This window comes from Protopterus annectens, chromosome 6.part1 (genome assembly GCF_019279795.1).
Source record: "Protopterus annectens isolate FY-2018-M chromosome 6.part1, PAN1.0, whole genome shotgun sequence".
Lineage (NCBI taxonomy): Eukaryota > Metazoa > Chordata > Ceratodontiformes > Protopteridae > Protopterus > Protopterus annectens.
In genome coordinates this window covers 465,976,622-466,002,659 of record NC_056738.1, presented here as the reverse complement: position 1 = coordinate 466,002,659, position 26,038 = coordinate 465,976,622, and the positions used below count along the sequence as shown (strand labels likewise).

Below are 26,038 nucleotides of genomic sequence, written 5' to 3'. Positions count from 1 at the left end.
CCATCACATACCCACCTTATGTTTTTAGAATCTTCAACTTGATTTTTTAAAAGACAAAACTTCCTGTAATGATACAGAAACATCAGTCTAAAGTGAGTGAAAGAACAAGACTGAACAGATAACATAATGCAATCTGTTTAGTTGCCACGATAGCAAATGCATTTCCTATGGAATAATTCTTTTGGGTTGACATTTTGTTACAGTTACTTGTTTATGAAGCAGGACAGAATCTAGTAGTAGTAGCTGAATATATGCATTTTTATCATAAAACCTACTTAAGTCAAATATTTCCAACACCATTCAAAGAGGCCTGAAGTCATGCACTTCATCATATGCATATCTATAGAGTTGAAGAAAATATTAATTCTTTTGGCTAATTAGCAACCTTCAGTAATAGTACTAGTTCTTCAACTTGTACTGCCACATTTCTAATTAGCTTACCAGTTAATAAAATTTGATCAGTAATGCACACTGACAAGGCTGCCATGAGTGAACCATCTTCTCTTTGAATAAAGGATTTGTCCACAAACACAAGCAGGTCTGGATTTTGTAAGACAGTTTCTCATTGGTCAGGTCTAGTAGAAAGCACATGGTTAACCATAAATGCTCTCCCTCATCCTCTGTTGGAATTAAAATATGTAATTTAATGGTAGACACTTTATAGTTTAAGGATGGGTTATTTAGTAATGAAAAGTTCACATTTGGATAGCCATGATGCTGACAAATACAGAGTTTTAGTTCTTAACAAAAGGGCCTCTACAGAATGCAGAACTGCTACAAATGTTTCACGCCAGACTGTAAATGCAGACACCATGTTGGCTAATCTAGCAGTAGCAGCCATTAACAGTGAGGAAGGGCAGCAACTACTGGATTTAAATTAGTACTGAATTAAGAAACGGGTCTATGTTCAGCATAGCTTCTTGCTTTGAAATTTTTACATTATTTCCTCTTCTACAGGCCTTCTTTCAATATCTTGTACTTTTTGAGCTTTAGGCACTCTGCAGTGATTTAATTGCACCTTTACTCCTGGAGTTGTTTCTGTACTATGCTCTTACAGACTCGAAATCCCAGACCAGTCTGAAAGGAATGTATTTGTTACTAGAAATTCTAGCGTATTTCCTGTGTCTACATTGAACAGCAGTAGGGATGTATTCCATTCATTAGTACATTTTTCATACCACAGTGCTAAAAACACACTACCAAAGATTCTGCTACTTTTTATGCTTTCAGTACACTGATGTGATTAGTTCTGGCTTTTTTAATGGTTGTGCTTTGAACTTGTATCCGTCATTTATCCTTCCAAACTAGACTTCAGATGGACCTTGCCCTTAGTTAAAAATATATTTTCTGCTGAAGATTCTGTTCTCTGGCTTGAATTCTCTCTCGTTCTACACTCCTATTGATGAGGGAAAAAATAGCAAAATGGTACAATCCATCTTTAAGAGGGTCTATATTATATCCTTGAACGCTTAAAAAAGCGAACGCTGATTGATCGAAGTTATTTTCGCAAAACTGCAAAATATCGAAGTAGCAGAAACTCAAATTTTTTCCTAGGGAAAGAATTTGGTTGTCTGTTTCTGTTGCTTCGGTATTTTCAGTGTTATGGTGGAAAATTACCAGTTGGATTCAGGTAAGTGTGCGATTGTGATGTGAGTGTTAGGGTGATTTAGGTGAGTTAGGGTTAGGGCTCGGGTTAGGTGTGTGTGCGATTGAGTGGACATGAGGGTTAGGGTGGATTTAAGTGAGTTAGGTTAGGGAGCGAGTGAGGTGAGAGTGCGATAGTGACGGACCTTAGGGTTAGGGTTTGGGTTAAGGTAAGTGGGTAGTTAGTGGTGTGTGCATAGTTTATTGTAGGGTTAGGCATCAGATTTTAGGTGTATGTGTGTGGATTTCTGTTTGCCTGGTGTGCTTGTGTTGTGTGTATGTGTTTTGAATCAGCGATTTTTTTCCCCTGGGAAAAAAATCGCTGATCTGACAGTTCGAGATTGTAAGCTTTCACTTAAATTAGGTCTATCAATCAGAGTTCGCTTTTTTAAGCGTTTGATGATATAATATAGACCCCTTTAAGATGGAATCTGCAGCATGACTAAATTAAGTTTTGTTTCTTCTCCCTGACATAGCACTTCTTGTAAATAATGTGCTAGAATTTCTAGTAACAAATAAGAAACTCAAACCAAGAAGCTAAGGACAGACACTGATAAAGAAACAGAAATTAACTCTTGTCAGTAAAAGAGAAAGCCCCAAGTAAAACAAGTGTAAATGCAGTAAGTTGTAAGGATTTTAGCAACAAAGTTAACTTGGCCTTTGAACAAAACAGTGAAGAACTGTTACCCGAGCACAGTAAACAATTACACAACCTAGACTATAAGCAGTAGGAACAATCTGACAAAGAAAGAAAAAAAGACTACCAAAATTTGTAGTTCTACATATTACTTAGTGGAAAGAATTAACACTGCTTTAACATGCTGTAAAAGAAAAAAAAAACGACAAGGATACGATAATAGAGCTCATTACCAAGGCAGACATGGGATCAGCTAAACTGGGTATTGAATTTCAGAAGGAAATGAATATTGTTTGCATTATTCCCATAAAATCTATCTAGTTAACACCCCTGACTTTCAAGAGGAGGCTCCACAGGGGAGGCATATGTAGTGGCCAGCTCTTGAAGAGTAAATGAGAAAGCTGTGCTTAATTTTCAAGACACATTGGCACTGTACTACACTGGCAATGTATGGGTTATTTGTATTCTTAGTTACATGGCTTTTGTGGGTTTTTTTTGGCCTGCATTCCATCCAGACATTTTATCTCCTAATAACACTTTGTCTATATTTGGATGGGTTGTCCAGGTCTCACAGCCCACCCGTTTTAATCTCCAAACCCGGGGGGGGGGGGGGGTGGTGGGTGTGAGTCAAACTATGGTAGGTATATTGTATAGCAGTTGGGGTAACACATGCTGCATGTGATTTTAGTATTGTAAAGAGTGTATATTTCTAAGCATTTTGCATTACATATATAATGTTGTTTCTTTAACAGTATTCTTGTACTCGTGTGTACTAGCTGCAAAAGAGATCCCTTCATACTGGGACAATAGATCATTATGGGATCATTTTATGATTCTCTGAGCTATGGCAGATTTGTTTCACTCTCAATGTGGAAGCTCATGGGAAGTTTTAGAAAAACTGCATAAATGTGGGTCTACAGTGGGATGTTCTGGGTGGAAAATAAGTTAATTTGGAGCCTGAAGCAACATTTTTGCTGGACCAGGAATTTGCTATACATCTGGACGTTTTACTCACATGATGGAGAAAACCGATCATGGACACATTTTTCTGTGCTAAAGTTTCAGTTACTACTTTCTCAAGTGTTCTTTAAAATATGCTAAAATATATGTGGGTTTGAAATAAATCTTGGTGTGACAAAACAACACACAAATGACAATAAAGGTCTTGTATATCTACATCTTGTTAGTTCAATCATCTGAGTGCACCCACATGGCATAAACATTACTTAAAACCACTGTAAAGAACTATTAACTTCATTACTACCATCCCCAGGCAGACAAATGCACTTACAGAATGACAGACGGCTGTGTGTTATCAACAATGTTCTTTCGTTTCACTTTTTTTTGAAATACCAGTCACCACTAAACTACATTTTCAGCTGAATGATGAAGGTGATATAAAAATGACCTGGACATTACAACTAATGTTTCATTTCTGAGTGACACACGTTTATCCAGTAAAATGTTTACTATTCCACAGTAGATGTCTGCACCTAGTACCCGACAGCAGTATAACATTCTGGGTACCATCAGCACATCCACAGAACAATTATCAAGTAATAGTAATAATGTGGACTTAAAAGAGATGGCCTTACCTGTGCTTTCTTAATTCTGCCATGATTAGTTTCAACTATAACAGTTCAATTTATACTTGTTCAAGCTGGGCAATAGATCAATATCTCTGAACTGGGAAGGGCAGATCTCTAGATTGCACTACATTCTTCTAGGATGCTTTGGTTTGCTTAGAAGAAAGGTAGGCTGATGCTCAAAACTCAGAGGTGGTCCTTAATGGTCACAGAACACTCACTGCAGACTCATAAGTACTACTAAAGAATATGGACTAAAATGCAAAATGAAAAATCCTGAAGGGCCAAAGGAGAACTCCAACCCTTGTTTCATAAAAATCATATCCTGTTTTAGATGTTCTTCAGAATTTGTTTTCTAGTTTATATACTAGTCTTTCGTGAAGTACTCACAGTGGCTAATTAATATTGATACAAAGTGCAAATATATAAAATCATATGCACACTCTAACCCCAATTTATTTTAAGGGCATATCTGTGCTCTGCCTTGAGTAAATGTAACAGCATAGAGAAGTTAGTCTTACCACTTGGAAATTCATTTAGAACAGCTCATGGGGTGACATTTTTTAACAAATTTAGAGAGACTTGTTTCCTGCTAAGTCTGGACATATGAGGCTAAAGAAGCAATTTCTGGTTTATCCCTTTCATCCAAGACAGCTCATTACAAATGTTGAGTGGCATAGTCACATCAAGGAAGTGGGTCTGAATGCTACATATTACTGCATGCATGATGTGCGAGAACCTGAGCAAGTTGTAATATTTCCCTACATTCAGCTTTTTACCTATAAATAAGATTTATATCGTCACTGTTTTACATATACAACTTTCAAAATTACTCAAAACCCATTAAAACATATGGGAATCTCTCTAAAAATGGACTCAAACTAAACAATACTCACTGATGGATATTTGTACTTTTAATGGCTTTTATTTAACTACAGAGGTGTCACTGTGCCTCCTATAAGTACATTCTTCAAACATAGTCAAGTTCATTCAAAGTTTAAAGAGGTATTTCTACCTGGTGTGTAAACAAATCCCCATACTATACAAAAATTAATAATTTATACCTATATATACATAAGTTGAAACCATAGGATGTTTCCTTGCCAGCAAATGTAAACAGTTCTTTCCTCGGCTATTACTTACTCATCTTAAGTATTCACATTTCATCATTTTACAGAAGTTTTTTTTTTTTGACAGACTTCAGTGGGCTTTCTAGCCAGCAACTGTAAATATTTCTTTCCCCAAGAATGTGTTACTTACTCATTTTACTTAAACATTCACTTTCCAATATTGCAACAGTCTTTTTATAGTCTTCAGAGATCTACAGCAGGCTTCCATTAATTACACGAGACTAAACAATGTCCACTTCTCTCACAGTACTTCTTGTAAGTACTGAGCGTACCAAGGTTCTAGTTCTTCTCCACTGGGTTATGGTGGTTGCAGTAAATATCCTTATATAATATGGGTCTGATTAATTATCACTCATCCTGCATAAAACATCTTATTTGACTTAGTGAAAGCTGTTCCACAGGCATGTGTATCTTCAGCAAGTCCACATCTACGGGCATGCTAAAGGCTTCAACCCCCCCCCCCCATCATACATAAGTGTTATTTAATTGCTTCGTTATAACAGTGCCAAATCAAATTAATATTTTTGCATTTTTCCAGAAACTTCATTCATATATTTTTAAGCAAAGCAAGCTTAATCATATCCATTCATTTTGTTCTGAGGACAAACTACAGGCTTAAACAACAGTCTTATTTCAACAGCCCCAACATGTCCATCTTTTTTTTTTAATGAAAACATGAGGCAATGCCACCCCCAACAAAAGTAAATAGAATGGTTATGCATTTGTAATACATATGAATGACTAAAAAGAAAAGTTACTTGAGCATGCCCAAGAGGAATGATCTTAGGATTACCAAAATGACCTTTGAACTTCGGAACCAAACATAAGAAAAAAAAGAGAAGCCATGTGAGCTGCAAAACAACCTTGGAGTACAGCTCAACTCTATTGCAGTTTACAGAAGTCCTGACAAATGGTCACAGTACAGAGTGTAGCTGTACCTTCATAAAGGACTACAATGATTCTTCAAAATCATGGAACTTTGAAAAGCAGCATGCTTTCTTGGTTTAGAGTTTATTTTTATATTTACTGAGATCTCCAAGCATGGAATGAGCAGCCATGTAAAATAAAAATGGTCTTCTTAAAAATGCATACATTCTGTTTTCCAAAATTTTGGCTTTTCAGTTCTGAGAATTAGGTGACTGTCAGAAGGCCATTAACCAATAAGGAAGCTTTGCCTAGATAAATCCACATTGCTGGCACTCAGACCTCTGGATTCTGAAAGGCTGTTGCTAGATGCCTAATAATAAAAAGAGAAAAGTGTTAAAATGCAATAGAAGAAAGTAGCAAGGTATTTACTTGTAGAGGAGCTTCTTTTTCTGAATACTGCTCAGCATACTAATGCATCTGAAACAACTGTATAAATCTCTGACTTATGTTTGTAATTAAATACATTCCATGTTTGCAATTCAGCTGTACATTTTTAAATGGTTATGAACTTTTTACAATGGAATGGAAATGCCCTCTACCCTTTCCATTCTGGCAAACCTTCTGGTAGCCTCTGCTTGACACTAATTTGGACTGTTAGAGAAGTATAATAAGCAATTATTGCAAACCAGTAGACTGGCATAGCCAGCTTTCAGATCTGCTCTGAATTCCGCTAATAAATGTGTTATTCCTGTCACAGATCTATAGTAATCAACTTTTTGCTTCCCATTTAATTGATTCTAATGCCCCAACACAAGATTCTTAGCTTACAAAAATGCAATAAAGACAAACAAAGATACTGGATGAATCCTACAAAAAGCAACTAGAACTAGCTGTTATGATAAAAATTGCACATGTATTTCATTCCAGTCTGGTGCTATGGAGTTTTGAGAGTTCAGAAGGTGCAGCCGATTCCATTATAGGTAATCTCAAATTCAGCATTCAACCCTTAAACAGTCATAATAAATCTTCTCATATAACTAATGTAGTATCAACTTTCTCAAATGTTTCTTGACATATTAGCCGAAAGCTTTGAAATGAAACACTCAGCTGTATACTTACTATGCACTGGCTCACAGAATTTCCCTCAGTGAACAAAGCTCATTTTCAGATGACACTTGAAACATATACACACTTCAGGATACACAAAGTGTTAAGGAACAAGCAACAGGGTGCAAAGAAATTCTAGCAACAGTTAGGAATCAGTAACATGGTAGAATGTGGCAGTATTCAAGTAATCTATGCTACATACCATATAAGCATATTAGCCCAGTAAGCATCAGCATAAAAACAATGGCTATCTCTCCTCTGCTACTTTCCTAGACCTATCTAAAGCATTTGACATGGTCCCACACAAACAACTTATCTCTGTCCTCAATAACCTATCCTTCTCACAATCAGTCACCAACTGGTTTCAGAGTTACCTGTCTGACCGCCAACAATCCGTTGTATGGCAGAATGACATATCTCCCCAACTACCTGTCTCCATAGGGGTTCCCCAAGGATCCATCCTTGGACCCCTATTCTTCTCTGTTTTCACAAATAATCTAGCCTCTGCCACTACACATGGCACACTCATACAATACGCAGATGACTCGACCATCATCTGCTCAGCCCAGTCCCTACCCAAACTGCAAAAAGTCACACAGGAAGCCTTTTCCTCTGTTGAAACTTGGTTATCCGATGCCCAATTAATACTCAACCCAAACAAAACTAAACTACTCATCTTCCAAACCACCAAACATACTCAAAACAACTCTCACTTTAACATCACAGCAAAAGACAACACCACTATATACCCAACTGAACACACCAAATTGCTAGGAGTGGAAATAGACAATAAACTAAAATTTGACATTCACATATCCATGACCATAAAAAAAGTCCACAAAAAACTAGGAGCGTTATACAGAAATAAGCATCTTCTCACCAAAGCAGCAAAGATTTCAATAGCAAATTCCCACCTTATCTCCACCCTACTTTATATGCCTCTCCAATATATACCAACCTAAGGCAATGCGATCTAAACAAGCTAGAGACTTGCTACAACAAAATTGCCAAATTCGCCACAGGGACATCCTACCGTAGTCACCACTGTCTCTCACTTGCTGAACTGGGCTGGCTTGAACTGGCTTGAACTCCCTCACCTCCTTCAATGGTATCAACTCTTACTCGCCCACAAAGTAGTAAACCATCCACTAAATGTCCCATCCCTCCAGAATCTACTCCAACCCTATCGCACCACCAGACCACTAAGATCCAGCAACAAAAATCACTTGCAGATCACTAAAGCCAATAACTCTGCTGGTGAAGCACTATTCTCTTGCACCATAGCCAAATTATGGAACTCCCTCCCACCCACAATTACCTCCGTACCATCATGCACCCACTTCAAAACTTTACTAAAAGCGCACCTAAAAACATGCTGGCTATGCCCTTGCCACTCCCACTCTAATATCACCCACCCCATCCAACCACTACCTTTCTTTCCACTCTGCTAACTACCTTGATTATAGCAAGCTCAGATGCTCATAAGCCTAGTACTTATACAGCAGGAACTTCTTATTTTAACATTTGTTAATGTCTGTTATGTACTTCACAGATAAAGATTCTAGTTGTCTACTGATGTACTATGTTCATCTGTAAATATGTTGTAAGAAATTGCTATGTAAATTGTTAATCGCTATGTAATCCAATGTAACTACTGTCTGTTTATTTTAACTGTGGAGCTTTTCTCCCCGGGCCTCCGCTGAAAATGGACCTATGTCCAGTCGGACACTCCCGGTCAACAAATATAAATAAATAAATAAATAAATCAATCAATCAAATCTGCAGGGCAAACTTACCTTACTGCACATACTTGTCTTATCACTGTTAATAAAAAAATAATAATGATATGCCTATGAAAACCTAAGAAAACTGACAGAAAGGACTGTGGAGGCTCAAGAAGAGAAAACATTCTTGATGTTCAGATTAGCAGTATAAGAGATGAAGAAAAGGAATTAGATGGCTGCATAAAATCAGATCAAGGACAAATGCTAAAATCCTAAAACAACAAGATGTGTAATGATAGAACCCAGCTCCATAGCGCAGAGGGATAAAACCCTGACTGTATTCCAGATGACCTGTATTCAAGTAAAGTAGGACCAGGCAGGGAAATGCTGGAAAAAGTGTCTGTTACCAGTTTTCCCATTCTCAGGGAAAACAGGTAGCATAGGCTCACTGCAATTGAAGCATTACAAGCCTGGTGAGCCCTGCACTGCAAGCAGTGTTCTGCTTGGTCTGGAGGTTGTGCATGTACAGAAATATGCATGCATCTCCTAAAGGCAGCCATTGCCGAGCTCAGAAGGCTACCATGGGGTAGATGGGTTAGGGCACACACCTCAACAGCAATATGATGCTTCACCAGTGCCCTTGATCTACTCACTGACCCTGGATATAGGTTGTTTTTTTACCTAAGAGGAGGTCAGGATGGGACAAGCAGACCTGGTGTGAGATACACAAGGGGCTGGTGGCGGTTGATGGTCTGCTGTAGGGAAGCATGAAAGGAGTTGAAACCATCTACCATAATCTAAGAAAATTTACTAACAGTTGTACTCTCATCATGATTAAGATCAAACATTCAGCAAGTGCTGCATTAAAGATTCAAGACCCAATGAATCTGTTTTGCTTCTGTTTAGAAGACACTGCTTCAGTATGGAGTTAAATATATCTGGTCATACTGTACTCTCATTGGGAGTTTACAGCTTTCCAAAAATAGACTTATTGAAGGTCCTGTCCCCAGAATCTCTCTCTCCTTGGAATTTTAATATCAAAGTGGTCTGAAAAAAGCAGTTCCTAAGTAGGAAGGCAATGCTTACTGCACTTGCCATGCTATCCTCATCACAAAATGTAACTTTTGTCTTGGTATTCAATGCATCCATTACTTCACTCTGCAGCAAAGTCAGCTTTTTAGACACCATGTTATCAATAAGGAGACTATTGGAAAACTTTGAATCCAAAACAGGTCTTAGGTCACCCGTTTTTTTTTTTTTTTTTGGAACTAAAAAGAACCTGGAGTAGACTCCAGATCCTATCTAGTCTGGTGAGACCTGCTGGATGGCCTTTTTTTCCAACAGTTTTTTGACATCTGCTATTGCAGATTCCATTTGTTGGGGTGCACTAAGGGAATGCTTGCTTTTATCTCAAAAGGAAAGAGACATGGAATGATGTATCCTCTGGTTATTATCGTCAACATCCAAGAGTCTGAAGTGATAGCCTGACAAGGTTTAAAGCTGCAGAGATAAGCACCCCCCACAACTGTCTCCATAGTGCGTCAGTCAGGCAACCCTTCAAGAATGCTGAATGGATTTCTCAGAAAGGGGACCATGAAATCCTTGTTTTTTGTGGACTGTTCTTCTAAGACATCCATTACAATTACCCCGCCTCTATGGGGGTAGGGTGGGGTGGGGGTTTGTCTGAGGAATCCTTGTTTTTTGGACCACCTCTGCCCCTAGGACATCCATTAAAATTACTCCCTTACTCCCTCCCCTGACACGGTGGGTGTGTCTGTTGTCTGAGGAACTGCCTTGGTTAAATTTTTCTGAACCACATCTTTCCTCCTCATTCATTCCTAGAACATGTCCTTTGAGGAGTAGAGAAGTGGATTCCCACTGCAGACAGGGTCTTTCTGGCCTGTTCCCTTCTGGCGAGTGTCTCCTTAACCTTACGTCCAAACAAACTGGAACCATTAAAAGGGGCTATTAAGGAAGGACATCTTAAAGCCTTCCACAAAATCCCACAACCGCATCCAGGCAAGGAATTGTACAGTTATACCAGTACCTGCTGCTCTAGCAATTCCATCAGCTGCACTGGAAAGCAGATGCACAGAAATGTTAGAGAGGGAATTTAATTTAGCTGGGATTCCACATTCTTCTGGATATCTGCCAGCAAATTACCTGAAAGAGAACTGCTGATCTCCTTGGTCAGTTCTCTGGAAAAGTGAATATGAGCAAGACAGTTCATCCCTCTCAAAGAAAAGGTCGCTGAAGTGCAAGTCTGTTTGTCAAATCTGTTCAAAGCCCTAAATTCCCTGTTGGGGGGGAGGGTGGACAGATGTAATCTCTTTGGAGAGCTCTTTCTTTGTGGCTGCCTTTACAACCATGGCATCTATGGGGGGGGGGGGGCTTTACTCCAGTACGCGCTATCCTTTGGTGCTACCAAAATCTTGTCCAGTTTCTTGGGAATTGGCTCTGCTGTATCAGGCTCTTTCCAGGCCCTCTGAGACACCAACTCAATGACAGCATGGGAGGGGGAGGAACCACCTAGGCAGTAGAAAAGCCAGCTCCAAAAGCTTCCAGTAACACGGATTCTTCTGGGGAAGTTATATAGGTGGACCATCCCCCTTTTCTGCTTCATCCATTCTAGGATTTCACAAAAGGAGACATCTCCAAAGGGGAATCTAGGAAAACCCTCACCTGCATCCAAATCTGTATCTTCCATGACAGATTCAGGAGATGAATCTAAGTGCTTCCGTTTGCAAGTCTGTTTCCTATGGACCTGTCGTTGGGGAACTACTGGCAATGGGTTCAAATCAGACTGGAAATCAGTGACAGAACTTCTCAGAGGCTTTTGGCAACTGGCCTTCCCTGTCCACATGAAGGAGTAAAGTCCGAAGCAGTATACAGAGAAGACTGGCACAGATCCAAAAAAGATGGAGCTATCTCCTTTCTTGGCTTGGCAAGAACCTGCTTGAAAGCCTCATAAGCCAAAGTGAAAATCAGAGTCAAGGAGCTCTCTCTAATGGGGGGAACAAAGAGAGCTCCAAAAGCTCCAACCTGCCTGGCTCTGATGCAGACATCAGACCAGAGGTGTCAAGAGCCAAGATTCTGTGGGGGAGGGATGGATCTGAAAGTTTTGGAGTGGACCCTTCCCCTCAGGCACCAGCCCCAATGCTTCTGCTCTGACTCCCATCCTAAAATAATGTTGGAGTTGAGAGAGACCGGGGAATAGTTGGGATGAAGTGAAAGGCACTATCATTGACAGAGGTGTTTCAGGGATATTTGTATCAGAGGACTTCGGTTCTGAAGATTGGACCTGCAATGGAATCATTGGTGGTGGGTTCACTGGCACTGTTCCTGATCCGACATGCAGGGATGGAGCCAACTCTGTCAACATTAGCTTCGGTAACGCTCCTCAAAGAATAGGCAGACCTGGAGGAAAAGGCAATTGAGGAAGCCGTGGGCTGATGTTGGAGTATTGGTGAATGGAGTAAAAGCCTAACTGACTCTGGGGAAAATAGCGAGGGAGAAGGACAATGGATCTGTCTAGACAGAATCCAAAAATGTTGGTATTTTTGGCACCAGATCCACAGAATCTGTTGGGTCAGGAGACAGTTTTTTGGCTTTCTTGAGCCCCTTCTTTGGAGTCTTGCTCTCCAAAACAGACTCATTCAGCTTACAGAGACCTTTTTCCTTCTTTTTAGATTTTGAGAGAGGAGGAGATGTCACTGTTTTACTCAAGGAAACTTGTGCTGGAAGAAGACCCTTTAAAACAAACTTGTCCCTTCTACTTTGAAGGGTTTTGTGGCCAAAAAAAAGCACAAGCTTTATAGTCTGTGTCCAAATGTGCTGCTTCTAAGCTGTAGACACAAAGGGAATGGGGGTCTTCTGGAGGAATTTTGTGGCCACATACTGAAAAATGTTTTAAGCTTTTATCAGCTATACTGTAGGGTAGCTGGGTAACAAAATGTCACAAAAGAGCACACACACACACACACACACACACACACACACACACACACACACACACACACACACACACACACACACACACACACACACACACACACACACACACACACACACACACACACACACACACACACACTAATATTTAAACAGTATCACTTTAACTATCAAAGAAAGAAACAAATGGAAGCGCCTATAACTAATTCTAATGGAAAACTTTAAATTCTAAAAGGCTAAAACTAACAACTATCCAATGCTATGAAACCATAAATATGTGAATAAGTAAATTTAAATAATTAAATATCTGAAGTTGCCAAAAAGACAATGGGTAAGGAAGGAAATATGCAAAGAACCAGTTAAAGTGATAAGAAAAATTAGATTCAGAAAAATATCTTTTAAAAACTTATAGTAAAGCAGAGATCAGAGCCTTTATGAAAATTTGGTTCAGGACGCAAATGAGATCTGGGATACTTTGATGAAGGAAAGGGATTTATGGGTAGGGAAGGAGTCAGAGCCCTGGATCTGAAGGTTTAAAGGTGCTGACAGTGGATCAGAGTTCCCAACAGTTGGATCAGATGAAAATGGACATCATCGGATCTTTAATTACTGCTTTCACAAAAAACATAACTGCAACCATTTCAGAATGTAAAGAAAGATATATATATATATATATATATATATATATATATATACATACACACAAACTTAGCAGTAAACACCCACTATGCCCTAAAACTGTAAAGTAAAAAAAAAGAAAATTTTCAAATTAGCCCTTTGAGGTGCTTTTGTGACCTGCACTTGATGATTCTGTATACTTGTCAGACTTATAACCATTCTCCAAAGAAATTTTTGCATTTCCACATTTAGCAATACAACTCTACTCAAGACTTCTTAGCCATTATGTACAGTGTTCCACAAGAAAATATTAATACTTAAGCAGAAATCTAAAGCTACATCTTAGCAAACAATTCTAATCTGATATTTATAGTAAATGTACAAATATACTGAACAGAAAAAATCTATTTAATATTCTTAACAAAAGTTTCCTTAAATGCAGCATGTGATTAGATAACCCCCATATTAACACAAAGTAGTCACTCTGCAGTCCATTTTAGAAACTGAAGATTTACCCTTGCACTAAGCAATTAAAACAAACACATTCACTCACTCAGATCTCTCAGAATACATCATTAAAAAGGGTATGACAACACTAATGAAAATATTATTTCAACAAAAGAGTCAAACCTTACAAATTCTGAACTTCAAAATGTCATATCTGCATATGATGTAAATATTAATTTTTACATCTCATCACAGCAAAGCAGCTTTAAAAATGTGCTCAGCAATTAAAACAAAATGAAGATAGCAGCTAAGAATGACAAGAAAAAAAGGTAAGTGAAAATGAAAATAAAACTTATAAAGATTACTGCCTTATGAAAATAAGTATACTCACTGTCCTATTTACTATACGCATTTTGTTATTATGATTGACATTTTTCTTTCCAGTTTTTCATAAGCAGTTCCATACCATATGATATGCATGTTAATGCAGAGGCATGGAGAATGTGTTCTACGCAATATTCAAGCATTCTACACAAACTGCAAAATTATTTATTAAAAAACAAAACAAACAAAAAAGTTGCCATTTTCAAAACCACATATTTGAGAGATTCTGATTGATAGTATTTCATATTAAAATCATCACAGCAATATTTGACCACACCACTAAATATTCCACTGAAATTTACTGTCAAACATGTGCTCCACACCATTGCTGAAATGCATCATTCCTTATCACCACTACAACTTACTATCCTCACTAACCTGCCCTTGCTCAAGCCTCTCTTAACCCCTCGTCCTCTCCTTGCTCTATAGCTATAAACAATAAGCAATACTTTACAAACACTGTTCACAATACCTAGCAAAAATTGTAAATATTATGCCTCAAACTAAAATTGTAAATTGTATTTTATCTTTTTTATTCTTCTCAAAGTAATACACTTCTTTTTCTTTTATCTACAAAACTGTTAATAACGGATTATGTACCTTGACAAGATATAACTTAGTGTGTAAAGTGGAGCGTCTCACCCCGGGCCTCCACTGAAAAGGGGCTCTTGTGACACAGTCTTTTTCTGGCAAACAAATGCCAATAAGTAAAAATAAATAAAACTACATTGCTAGATTTGTAACTATTATTGCATACTATGTACTGCATTAGCACTAAGCATGCCTATACCTGTTTGTAATATTTGCTGTTGCTGCTCTCTGTGCCTGCATTGTTGAAGAAAACGTACTATTTATCCAGTGAGCAAATAAATAAAAATAAACCTAATAATGCCATCCAAGATGGGCATTACCATGGAAATAACAGAACATCCAGGTGTGAGAAGGCCCAATGCCACACAACCCTGGGTGAACTTTTTTTCCCTGTAATGGTCACTTTATCAGGCATTACTTTGACTGGTCACTACACTTATCAACAGAACCACAATACATGTTGGAATCCCAACTTCATGGCAAAAAGTATTTACTGTACCCCTACACAATAGCTGCCACTCCTTTGGAGTTTTCTCTCCTTTCCAAAACTGCAGAAAGCTGTATGCATAAGGAACTTCTTTATGGCTTAACTATTTATAGAATGACTTCAAATACTTAACACAGGTTCAAGCCAAGTGTAGGTCAGACACTGCTATCTAGGATCTGGCACACTTTACCCAAAGTCACACAGATCCCTGTAATGTGGCTACCACATTATTTTTTTCATTTCCCCAATGCCTTCAACACACATCTTCAAAGACTTAAGGGAATTCCTTGACAGCACTGGTTTCACATTTAGTATAAAAAGTAGTTCTAGGACTACTTAGCTGAATGAAAGGATGTCAAGTTGAATGGAACATTTTTTTCCTCTTGCCTGTAAATTGAGGTGTATAACAGGGTTCATTATAGTGTCCACTCTAACATTCATAACTTACATACACAACATTTTCAACCATTAATGCAGGACCAAAATAAATCCATTAAGCAGACAACTGCACAACTAATCTGGCCTATACTTCCTTGAATCTTGTAATTTCTAAACTATTTCTGCTACTATGGTTCTACATGTAAATGCATAAAAAACAAAACCAATGTTGTTTTACCCCAAGTCATCCATTGCCAACCCAATTCCAGTTAAGTTCCCAGCTGTTTTCCCCTTGAACCCAAGTTAATCATTACTTGATACAACTCCCAAAGAAAGTCAGAGACTACATTTCTTGCAAAAAAAACTAACTCTTAGTTCTTGCTAATCTCTTACAATACAACAAAAATGTTTTGTTTTATTTTTATTTATGAAGTAGGGTAGAAGCAGATCTCAGTGGTCCCCTTCAAATTCAACTTGGGGTGACTTACTAACAGACTGAAGCAATAATCATAACAAACATGAAAAGCTATAGCTGTTTATAATGCAAAATAAATACATAAATAGAAAACACAGAAGTGCTAAGCTACATTAATTTACAATACAAGAAATCCCGACTAGGTAGGCTAATTTGCAAGTATATTTAGATGGGCATTTGAGAGCGGTACATAAACAGTAGATCATAGCTGATTAGTAAAATGAAATCTAAACTATTATTTATAGTTAAAACAGAATGTGCCATTGTGGTATAAAACATATACACATAAGTGACAGATGACTGCAAAGGGAAATGTCAATTAAGTTATGGATTATGACAAGGAGTGAAATGGAAATAGGTGCATGCTGCAGAAGTGTTAAATTAGACGGAGGCTGAAGGGATTTAATTTACTAAGACTAGCTTGGTATGTAAAAACAAAACAAAATCTAGTATGCAGCACAAAAGCCAGCCCATTTGCTTTAGAAATCAGTGAGGGCTATTACAGCTGATTCATTCCTTCTCTCCTCACTTTTTCTACCTTTCAACTTCTCACCTTCTGAATGAGATCATCTCTCTGTTGCAAAAAAGGCTCAAACAGGTCTACAGATACATTTCTAAACTCACATCCATACAGCACTACAAAAAAGCAAATGGAAGCCATTTTTTAATGCTTGCTAAACATGGCTTTGTTGTTAAGCAAGTGTGAAATTAAAAAATAAAAGAAAAATGAAAAAAATCAGCTAGAAAAACTTACTTCAGTAGCAGTTACAACAGTCTGCTGTTTGACTTTTCCCTCACTAGGTGTAGCTTGCTTTTAGAAATGTGGAAAAAAATAAATAAGGCAATTCCAAGTGTGTACACGTCTGAGAGAGAGGATGAGAATATTTGTGAACGAGAGAGACGGTGCATATCTCTTAAACTTCAATAGCAAGACACCTTTCCATCACGATGCATTGTACCAAGAAGAAGTATGAAATTAATGTCTGGAATTACTGACTGACTGTAATCCTTAGCGATTTACCAGAAAATTCAAACACTGTGTGAAGGACAGAGCATAATCAGGGACATTATGCAAAATCTGAGACAATTAAGAGACGTGGGGGGGGGGTTAAAATGCCTTATGTTTTATGATTTTGTTTTCCTTCATTCATTTGATCACAATGAGACATCTGAGGTGTATTTTGTCAACAAAGTGGGTATAACTGCTGTGTGTGTGTGTGTGTGTGTGTGTGTGTGTGTGTGTGTGTGTGTGTGTGTGTGTGTGTGGGCGCACGATATTTACATGACATATTCTGGGTGTAAAATAATACAAGTACATATGCTACACCAAGTCTGAAACATTAGATGGAGAAACTATTTTATGTCTAAAATTTAAAAAAGTATACAGTAATTAAAAAAACAAATGTGAAACAATGCAACTCACAGCCCATTCTCTAAGTGCAAAAACGCTCTCTAGGGTGAGCGTTATCAGAGAAATAATTCCCAAGAAGGGGTAGTTGGGCTCTAAGCCTAAGGCATCAAGCCTCACAGCACAACAGGGCAGACATTATTTCCTGGATAACTCCCAACTCTGTCAGGTATTACTGCTTGCTTATCATAATCTTGTAATGTTCAGCAGCTATTAAGTGCAAATTTGCAACTGTCTTCCCATATTTATCTATTACAAATCCAAAGATGCTGCATGTACATCTTTTTGTGTGCAACTTTTTTGTACTGCATGATGTCTGGAGATCATTCTCCATGGAACATTACCAAAAACAGAACCTCCCAGCTGGATACTTATACAGTTAACGATGCAAATAAATAAATAAACAGATCAAAGCATCAATGAAGTATTAGAAAGGTAAAGTAAGCAGTTTCAAAACACACAAGTAAATAAAATACATTTTGGAAGGAAAAGCATACAAATACAGGTGATCAGACGTTGAATGGGACAAAAACTCTGAAAACCTTGGACAATTCAAACAGAAATGCTACAATTTTGGATGAATCATTTTTTCTAAAATGAAAATCCATGTTTCCATCTACAGATCCAAGAGAACCTATTTCAGTTTGAGAAATGGAATACATGATGATTATAGTACAGACTTTTATTAAACTGTGAATAAATCACAGTGTTTTAATCAGTTCATGTTTAGTAAAGCTGTATGCATTTAGTTCAGTGAGATGACAGAACTGTTAGGATAAGAAGAAAGTTTCACCTTATCCCCCAGGTTGCACATTCTCAAAGTCAATATATTTATCAATATGTGGATGTTTGAAGGTGCAAGTGGGTTTTGTGAATATGCATTAAAGGCAACCTTGTACACTGTTGACGTATACTAAAAAACAAATGAACATAACAGATATGTATTAAATCAGATTTTATAAAAGACACATTAAAATGAAAAACACAGTGACATTTTTATCTCTATTTTCATGAAGTATATATGTTTTCTTTTTAACAATTATCATTCACTCAAACAATCATAAACTGCTCATTTCCTACTTTTCCTTAAACCTCACTCCTGCTCCTAAACATTATTCTGCATCTACTTCTTCTTCTTTTGGCTTTTCCCAATTAGGGGTGGCCATAGCAGATTACCTGTCTGCTCATGATTGGCAGTGGAGTAGTCCAATAAATTCCATTTCATTTTATAAAATGTTTCCTTCCTTTTTCTAAAGAACCCATATCAGTTATTTTATCTCCTTTATAACATTCAGTACTTAATTACAGTTGGTTATTTTCCACTAATTGCTTTTTTCCACAGTCAATAGCAATAAACATAGCAAAGACTTATTATATCTAGGCAATTCAAATCCTATGTCCAAGCTTGAAATAATAATTTCCTAACTTACAATTTCCTCACCCAGAATATCTGAAAAAAATACTCTGCAGAGAATTTTAAAAGTCTGCCAGCTTTCTACCCACACCCCACAAATAAACATGCCCAATTGCCTTTTTCTTTCCCATAATAACTCCAGTGTTTGTGATCTATTTGAAGAAAATTTCTCTGAAGTCTACTTGGAAATAAAAAGTACCTGTGCAAACTCTTCCAAACAATCCCAAACCTTCTGGACTTTGTTACACACTTGGGAGCTATACATAGGTCCTCCCATTTTTCCTTTACAAAATGTGTTTGTATACGAGCCTTAAATGCTTAGCACTATAGTATCTGCTCAAACGAGGTACTCCTAAACCTCCTTGGTCTATGGGGATAATCAGCTTAACTCACTTAACTCGTGCCCTCTTTCCCTTCAAGATAAATTCCTTTAACTCTTTATTAATATCCACAACTTCTCTACTGGTTGATAAAATATGCAGGACCTGTATATAAAACTAATGGGACAAACATTTTCACTGCTTGTATCTTACTATACATATCCTTAATCAAGAGCTTCCAGTTTGTCAACTGTTGTGCTAGCTTTTTAGTCTCTTCCCACATATTCTTAGCTGCCATAACAGAATCCTTTTTAACCCATACAACATAAATACTTCATCTTATCATGGTACATAAATACGGATATCAATGAACCAATTCACGTATGGATACATAGTTTACCACTATAGCCTTGTGTTATCTAAATTAATTTTATATCCTGAAAAGACTTGAAATGCCTCAAAATGTTTGACAACACTGAAATGTCCTTTTCTAGGTTTATCACAAAATATCATCTGCAAATAAAGCTAACTTTTCTTGAGTCCCTTATTTTGTTTGTCAGTAGCTCTAAACATAAACCAAATAAAGGGCAAAGATGTCCAGCCTGGTTCTTCTGTTCAAACACAGCTTGTTGAAGAAGAACCCTCCCACTTTAATTTTTTAAACACCTTTATTAAATTATAATTTATGGCACTGGCAAACATACATTAACAGAAAAAAACAAACCACATTAACATGTTTTCCATTTACATACATTATACATCACACATCTACTCTCTAACTGCCATCAGTTCAACATTACATAAATTGCTGAATTTTTGGCTTCTCTTAAACCTCACTCCTTATCCTCCTGAACATTATTCTGCATGTATTTTTTCACAATTTCCATTTCTACGTAATTTGCTCCTTCCCTTTTCTAAGAACCCTCTTCCAATTCATCTTTTTAATAATATTCAATAATTTGAATGCAGTTGCTTTAGACTTTGAAGTTCATTTTCTTGTAATTGCTTTATTGGCAGCCAATATAATTAAACATTAAGCCCTTACTATGTCCAGGCAATTCAGATCCCGTGTCCCACCTCAAAAGAATAATTTCCTTAGTTACAGCAATTTGCTCACCCAACAATTCTGACAGAGTACTCTGTACAGATTTTTTTTAAATCTGTCAACTCACTACACTCCCTCCACATATGTTTGCAGTTAGGTCTTTCTTCTCCATCATACCTTTAACATTTGCTAACTACCTAATGAAAAATTCTTTGAAGTCTGCTTGGGGTATAAAAATGGCCAATCAAACCCTTCCAAGCAAAGATCCTAAATGTTTTGGACTTTGTTGCTTACTTGGGAGTTGAATGAATGCAGTAGAGGAGAGTATTATCAGTGAAACAGTCAGACATCTTATGGTGAAGGAGCCTGGCAGACAATATTTACATCTTCTGCCAAAAATTCATAAAAATTTGAATCACCCCACCTGGAAGACCTATTGTGTTAGGAATATCTAATTCTTGATCCTAATCAATATTCTTGAATCTCTTTCCTTTGATTCTCTGGCTGTTAAATGGTTTAGATAATACCTCAGCAATAGGCAACAGGCAGTTCTCTGGGAAAATCAAATGTCTTCCTTTTTACCTGTCACCATTGGGGTCCCTCAGGGCTCCATTCTTGGACCACTTCTTTTCTCTTTATTTATTAATGATCTCCATGTAGCAATTCCTCAAGCCACCTCTATTCAATATGCAGATGACTCCACACTAATATGCTCAGCAACCTCTCCAACTGAACTATATTCTCTTACTCAAAATGTTTTCAACACTGTAGAAACATGGTTTACCAAACGTTGCCTCTTTCTTAATGCCAAAAAAAAAAACTCCTTCTCTTTACACCCACTACTAGGTCCACCCCCTCAGACTTCTCAATCTCTTCAAATAATGGCACTGTCATTTTCCCTGACTCTACCACCAAACTTTTAGGAATAACCATTGATAATAATCTCTCATTTGATCACCATATAAACACCATTAAAATAGTCAATAGAAAAATAGGATCCTTATATAGAATAAAACCTTTTTTAACCTCAACAGCCAGAGCCAAGATCGATCACTCCCATCTAATCTCAACCCTTCTGTATGCCTCACCTATATTTACCAACCTTAAGAAAACTAACCTCAACAAATTAGCAACTTCCTACAATAATATTGCCAGATTCGCTACTGGCAATCCCTTCAGAACTCACCACTGCTCTAATCTTAGGCAACTAGACTGGCTGGAATTCCAAAACCATCTGATAATCCCCCAACTCACAATTGCCCCCAAATTATTTCACCAACCCAATAATACCCCTATACTCTCAAAACTCTTAATCCCATATAATAATCTGAACTCCTTACGTTCTTCTAGCAAACTCCTTGCTAGCTTAACAAAGTCTAATAATAGAGCTGGTGACTCTCTGTTTACTAACACAGCAGGAAAAAAACTGGAACCTGTTACCCAATGAACTAACACTAATTACATCCTTGCCACTCTTTAAACAAAAACTTAAAAAACACTTCCAAATGCACTGGCTATGCCCTTGTAGTAACCCTGACTAACAACCATCTTCACCCCTGTTTCTTCCTCTTCTAACCAAACTTCCAAACATTTAAATACTTAGTCTTGTAATTAAGACTGACACTATTTAAACTCTACTCAACTTATTGCTTAAATCCTTCAACCTGATGTGAACTATTGTACATAACACTTACTGTATTATATCTGTTTTAGCTTTCTTAAGCAATATTATGTTCACTGTTACTTTTCTTAAGTGCTTTGATCTCTGAAATGTAATAACTACTTGTCTTATTTGGTTTATTAATCCTATATTTACCATGTAACAATATTTTTTTTATACTTTTTATACTTTTGTATATCTGATTGGAGCTTTTCTCCCCGGGCCTCTACTGAAAATGGATATATATCCAGCTAGACTAGCCCGGTCAACAAATGTAAAATAAATAAATAAAAATAAAAATTGGGTCTCTTACTGAGCCCATATCAGTATTCTTAACACAATCTCTACAGCCCCTATTACTATATATTAGAGCAAGAATTAAGGACACTACTGAATTTTTGCAGATTGTGACTGAATCATAACTGGAACCCAACTGGTTGATGTGCACTTTGGACATTAATTCCTTGTATACTAGCATTCCACACTGGGCTGGTTTACATGCTTTGCAATATTGGTTGGATAAAGTAAACCTGTATGCACCAGGTTTTAACACACTACACTCATCTGCCTGGCTGAACATGTCTTGACCAAGAATGTTTTCTATTTTAAAGGAGAATGTTATTGGCAAACTCAAGGTACGGCAATGGGGGCATCTTTTGTCCCCATTTATGCTGACCTATTTATGGGATTTATCGAAGAACAGATAATTTACAATGATTCCCATAATATATATTTGCCAGAAATTGACATCTGGAGGAGGTTTCTGGACGACTGCTGGCTAGTGTGGCGAGGTGAAATTGACTGTTTGCTAGAATTTGTCAAATATCTTAACGAGAATAAGTGGGGTATTGAATTTACCCTTACTTATAGTTTGGAAGAAATTAATTATTTGGACATTAAGGTGTTGCGTCAACAGGACCACACTTTACACACTATGGTATATAGAAAATACCCTCAATACAACAATTTATTGTATGCGTCCAGTCTTCATCCCAACCACACAGAAATATTCCGAAATCACAATTTTTGAGAATTCGAAGAATTTGTTCAACTGAGGAGGATTATAAAATATTTAAACAGGACCTCATATGTAAACTTCTAGATAGAGGATAGAGACAGGGGGATGTGTCTGGGGCAAGGGAATGGGCATCTAATCAATCTAGGCCAGACTTATTTCAATACAAACCGAAACAAAACCAAGGTGGGTCAGGGACCATTAGAATGGTAACCACTTACGGTAGAAATGTAAATCTAATAAGGGATGTGATTCACAAACACTGAAATAGTCTTATGTCTAATGAGGAGCTGGGGCAACTTTTGCCTGACAGGTGCCAATTTTCTTTTCGTAGAGGGAGAACATTAGGTTCATACTTTTCACAAAAAAAAAAAATACATAAAAAATTGATCAGATCAGTCACCAATTAACAATTACAGAAATCGATTGGTGGGATCTTTTCCGTGTGGACATTGTACGTTCTGTCAATATATATATATATATATATATATATATATATATATATATATATAAAACAAATCAGTTCACTAGCAAAAATACAGGCCAGTTTTTTTATATTCGCTTTTACGCCAACTGTGGGTCAGACTGGGTAGTACATATGGTTAGTTGCACATGTTCTGCCTTTTATGTGGGGCAGACCTCAAGGTCATTATGGAGTTGGATGTCTGAGCATCTTAGTGACATTTGTAATAAATTAATAACTAAAGCATTGTATAGACATTGTCAGTCCCACACCTCTGCTAGGTTTTCGTTTACTGTGAATGATAAGATTATGGGGAACAGATGTTTTAAGACGGGGTGGCATTCCATTCTAAATTTTACAGGAAAAAAGTGGATTGTAAAGTTAGGAGGATTGTTTGCACCTGGTCTAAATGACAAAATGTAGGGAATGTTGTTATTGGGGGAAATGACATCGCAGAAAGTTATTGTGTATAAAATATATCTAAAGCAATAATTTGTCAGTATGGTTTATCACTGATGAAGGCTATATGCTGAAACCGGTCTGAGTTGTAAACTAAATAAACCATTATTGGTTATTTGTCCTTTGTGGTGCTGGCTTCTTTTTTGAATGGTATTGATTTGGCTTGGCCTTTGCACCTGCCGTACTTGCTAGCTGCTTGTTATTGTTACTTGGGAGTCATGCGTATGTCCTCCCATTGTTCTTTTGTGAATTGTTTTTCCAGTCACACACACTCCAGTCTTTTCTAACCTCCTCTGATTCACTCTTATAGTCATCAAGCAGTATTTTAAATGCTCTACTAATTACCTCTTTAACAGCAGCTTCTGTTCTAGATTCAGCTAAAAACTCTACCAGAGCAGGTCTTTCACTTATGAGCCCCCTATCCCTTTCTCTTTGCCTATACTCTGATATCAGTCCCTGGTAGAGAAGGCAGTCTCTTGCCTGCAATCAAAACGTCATCTTTGCCTCATCACACTCTATTAGCTTTCCTGCTCTAGTTATTTGCTCCCAATATCTTGGTTCCTTTGCAAGTTTTCTAGAGTAAATTCCAGCCCACTCTTGCCTATTTTCTGTACCCCTAGTTGCTGTTATCTTCCATACCAAATATTTTCATAAATTTCTTCAGAAATACACCCCCTTTTCTTCTATTTTCCCTTCTAGGTCCTCTCTAATACATCTTCACTATTGCAAATCAAATTCTATTCACCACCTATAAGTAATATTCCCTGCTGAATGCTGATCATTTCTCACAAAATATTCTTAAGCTCCCGAACAACAGTTTTTGGTGGAATCTAAATACCTGTTAGCATAATCCTCCTGTCTTGCCAATAGCCCCTTACTACCACAAGTCTACCTTTATTATCTTTTATTTCCTCTTCCATCACTATTGGAGTCTCTCTAGCAATTAATATAATTACTCCCCTTTTTCACCTGCCCATGATATTCTGCTAAATATCCATCATGAAATTGTTTTTGCTGTCAAATTCACATGCTCATTCCTTTCTAAATGTGCCAACTGCAGCATTGCTATTTGTACTCTGCATTTCTTAACATAATTTAATACTCTCTCCTTTTTGTCTACACCATTTACGTTTCACGATAATATGGACAATGTACCCATTATGACAAAAATCTACTGTTCCCACTTATTATACATGACGGCTTTTTTTGAATGTGTATTTCCAACTTACGTGTAACATGCGCACACAGTTTTGCAGGCTGATCTTTTACAAGTTTGTTTCTTATCTCCATTTGCAGCTATGTCATATTTTTCAAGACGTTTTTGTTTTAATGACAACCCTCAAACAAAAATCTAAATACATTTACAGAACACACCTATCCCCTATTAACTTAAAATAAAAAAAAAACTGTTTGCATCTTCAAATCCATTCATCAAACCACAACCCCTTTTCCCATTTTTTTCTGCACATGTGGTTGAGGTGTCACTTTAACAGTAACAGTTGTCTAGAGCCAAGGTTCACACCACTAGGTGGCTAATCCTGCTGCGGTGTGTACATCTTTAAAGAATGACGTTTAATCCTCCAGATAGGAATAATTGCCAAAAACTGACAGCTGCACCCAAAGGCATTACCTAACCCAAAATTACAATTACCCATACTAAATCGCATGTTACAGCTTGTGTTCCCATTTACAATGACTGCTTTCTGTTCTTTTATTATCTCTATTCCCTTCCTAGATGTGAACAGCTTACATGCTTTCAGAAAACATCAACTTTAGCTCTAAGAAAAGTGCACTGGCTATCTTTAAATAAAACTAAATTGTATACTGTTATATTAAATGCACTGCAGTATTAAGGGTGCTAGGGAGGCTGCTATCTCTTATTCATCTTCCCATAATTTAAAACTTCACTTTTTCATTAAACTGCTTGCCACTCTACCTTTAAATGTTGCATTTACCTCAGCAAAGAATGCTCAAAATTAATTGCTTGTACCTGTAGACAGCTTGTTCCCATGTAAAGGTAATCAGCAATCAATCTGTGAAAATTTCATTGAAAATAGAATGCACAACTGTTTTCCACTACAGACTTCTTGACTCCACCTGAAGACTTACTAATGCAAAAAGCAAGCTAATATCTTTGCAAATGTAAGAAACTTAATCTTCATGTCTTTCATCATTTTGTCTTATTTTTCAGGCCTACTTGCTTACAAAACAATTGTTTATAGCTTAAG

General features: G+C 37.2%; 1 protein-coding gene across 1 annotated transcript in view; it reads right to left on the bottom strand.

Annotated features, from left to right (window-relative positions):
- Nucleotides 1–4,768: 4,768 nt before the first annotated feature.
- Nucleotides 4,769–26,038, bottom strand: part of KLC2 (kinesin light chain 2) — a 1,052,962-nt gene continuing 1,031,692 nt past the window's right edge. The window contains exon 17 of the mRNA XM_044075888.1: nucleotides 4,769–6,234. Coding sequence (XP_043931823.1) covers nucleotides 6,151–6,234 — 84 coding nt within the window. The 3' untranslated portion in view covers nucleotides 4,769–6,150. The remainder of the gene's footprint in view (nucleotides 6,235–26,038) is intronic.